This window comes from Pteropus alecto, unplaced genomic scaffold, assembly GCF_000325575.1.
Source record: "Pteropus alecto unplaced genomic scaffold, ASM32557v1 scaffold29, whole genome shotgun sequence".
Taxonomy (NCBI): Eukaryota; Metazoa; Chordata; class Mammalia; order Chiroptera; family Pteropodidae; genus Pteropus; species Pteropus alecto.
Window position 1 is genome coordinate 1,241,439 of NW_006443120.1, and position 2,284 is coordinate 1,243,722.

Consider the following 2,284-nt stretch of genomic DNA (forward strand, 5'->3'; position numbering starts at 1 on the left):
TGGAGCTGGCGCGGGCAACGCTGGTTGGCTTCATCCCAAGAGGCTGCTAAAAGCAGCCTTGGTTCCGCTCGGCTCCTTGCAAGTTCATGAAGACGTGTCCGTGTGTCCACGCCAAGGCGCAGCACCGCCTCCCACCGTAGAGAAGACTCTGGCAAAAACACGTGAACTTTGGATAGACGTACGTATGTTCCAAAAGTACAAGGCGGATAGAGAATCCAGCCGCAGCTTCCAGTCTGTTCTTTTTATAAGTTTTTTTTTCCTTCTTTTTTTTTTCTTTCAAGGAGAAAGGGATTTATTTTTCTTAAGGAAGCACACGGTCCCGGATGCCTTATATATTTTCTCTCACCTAATTATCAGACCCGCTTCGAGATATGTACTATCACCCAGGTCACTCGGCGGAGGCGGGAGAACCTCGGGACAGCCGCTGTGCCCCGCATCCTTCACATGTCCACACCTCCTCCCGGAGTGTCCCCAGTCCAGCCCCATCATCTAGAATAAACTGCCTTCGTTCCAATCCTCCCACATATCAAAGCCTCAAAAGCCATCATTCTGAGGACCTCAAGAAGGGCACCATTCCTGGGTCTCCCGCAGCGCTTGGCCTCGGCTCACGGAACGGAACGGGCCCCTACCGCCGGCAGATCACCTACATTCGGGGAGAATCGTAAGCAGGTAGGTTTGAAACGGGCCTAGGAAAGCGCGTGCTGTTTAAATACCTCGACCCCAGTACAGATTCGGAAATGAAACCAAGTCCTAAGGCGCACTGAGCGCCGTCGAGACCGTTATGGCAAAAGCTCCTTCTTTGCGGTCAATCCCAAGGTTATCAAAACTCCAGCCGCAGAGAGCAAGCATGGCCGTGCGGACACTTGGACCGCCTTAAGGAACGCAGAGCCTTGGGAGCGCAGAGACTCCGCCCCGTTCCTGGCGATTGGCGCGCCTTGCCGAGGGCGGACACCAAGTCCGTGCCGTATAAATATTCATGAGCCGGCCGGGAGGCAAGCGGGGCCGCAGCTGTGAAGTTGGGTGAAGGGCGCAGCTCCCGCCAAGGAGGAAGTGGCCGTGGGCACGGGCCGCGCTGCTCAGGTGTCTGCTCCGCCTATCGGTCTGGATTTGGTTCTGCGTGTGTAGAGCGGAGGGGACCGCCTGCGAGACCTCGCTGATTGCTGGCTGGAGCGCGGCGCGTACTTTTACCCGACCCACGGACCAACGCCGGGGAGAGAGGGCAGCGGCCTCAAAGAGGCAGGTCCCCAGCTCTGGAAGCAGCAGCGCTGCTTTAGGAGCGAGCATGAGCTCCCAAGGGCCGAAAGGGGGCCGCAGGGGCTGACCCGGAGCGGGAGCGGCCTGGCCCAGCCATCTTGACTGCGCGCTGCGGCCCAAAAGGAAACTTGCTGCGCCGCCGCCCTCTGCGCTGGGCCAAGTCACCGGCGCCGCGCGGAGAAGTGGCCCGGCGCGCGGGAGAGAACGAGAGTAAGTGAAGGATGATGAGCCGGCTGCCAGCCACTCTGCTCTGCGAAGGCTGATCTCGGCAAGGCAGACTCTCGGGGACTGTGGCGCACTCCTGCAGCCACCTTCAGCTCCACGGAGCGGCAGGAGGGAGGTGCGGCGGACCGCGCCGTGTGGACGTGTCCCGAGGAGGGACTTGGTTATCGGCAGACCCTCTCCCAGGAGAAGCAAGAGAGACCAATAGGGCACCCGTTCTCCCCTTCTCCGGCTCCTTCGCCGGATTCCCTGGCGCCCCCTCGGCGCGTTGCCTGGAAAGCGAGGGCACGCAGCATGGAGTGGGGTTACCTGTTGGAAGTGACCTCGTTGCTGGCCGCCTTGGCGCTGCTGCAGCGCTCCAGCGGCGCTGCGGCCGCCTCGACCAAGGAGTTGGCATGCCAAGAGATCACCGTGCCACTGTGCAAGGGTATCGGCTACAACTACACCTATATGCCCAACCAGTTCAACCACGACACGCAGGACGAGGCGGGCCTGGAGGTGCACCAGTTCTGGCCGCTGGTGGAGATCCAGTGCTCGCCCGACCTCAAGTTCTTCCTGTGCAGCATGTACACTCCCATCTGCCTGGAGGACTACAAGAAGCCCCTGCCACCCTGCCGTTCAGTGTGCGAGCGCGCCAAGGCCGGATGTGCGCCCCTCATGCGCCAGTACGGCTTCGCCTGGCCGGACCGCATGCGCTGCGACCGGCTGCCGGAACAGGGCAACCCCGACACGCTATGCATGGACTACAACCGCACGGACCTCACCACGGCTGCGCCCAGCCAGCCGCGACGCCTGCCGCCGCCACCTC

General features: G+C 61.4%; 1 protein-coding gene across 1 annotated transcript in view; it reads left to right on the forward strand.

Moving 5' to 3' along the window:
* The first annotated feature begins 1,010 nt into the window (after positions 1-1,010).
* The window catches only part of FZD8 (frizzled class receptor 8), a 3,426-nt gene continuing 2,152 nt past the window's right edge, over positions 1,011-2,284 (forward strand). Inside the window, 1 exon segment of the mRNA XM_025040538.1 lies at positions 1,011-2,284. This exon segment is cut by the window's right edge and continues 81 nt beyond it. Coding sequence (XP_024896306.1) covers positions 1,771-2,284 — 514 coding nt within the window. The 5' untranslated portion in view covers positions 1,011-1,770.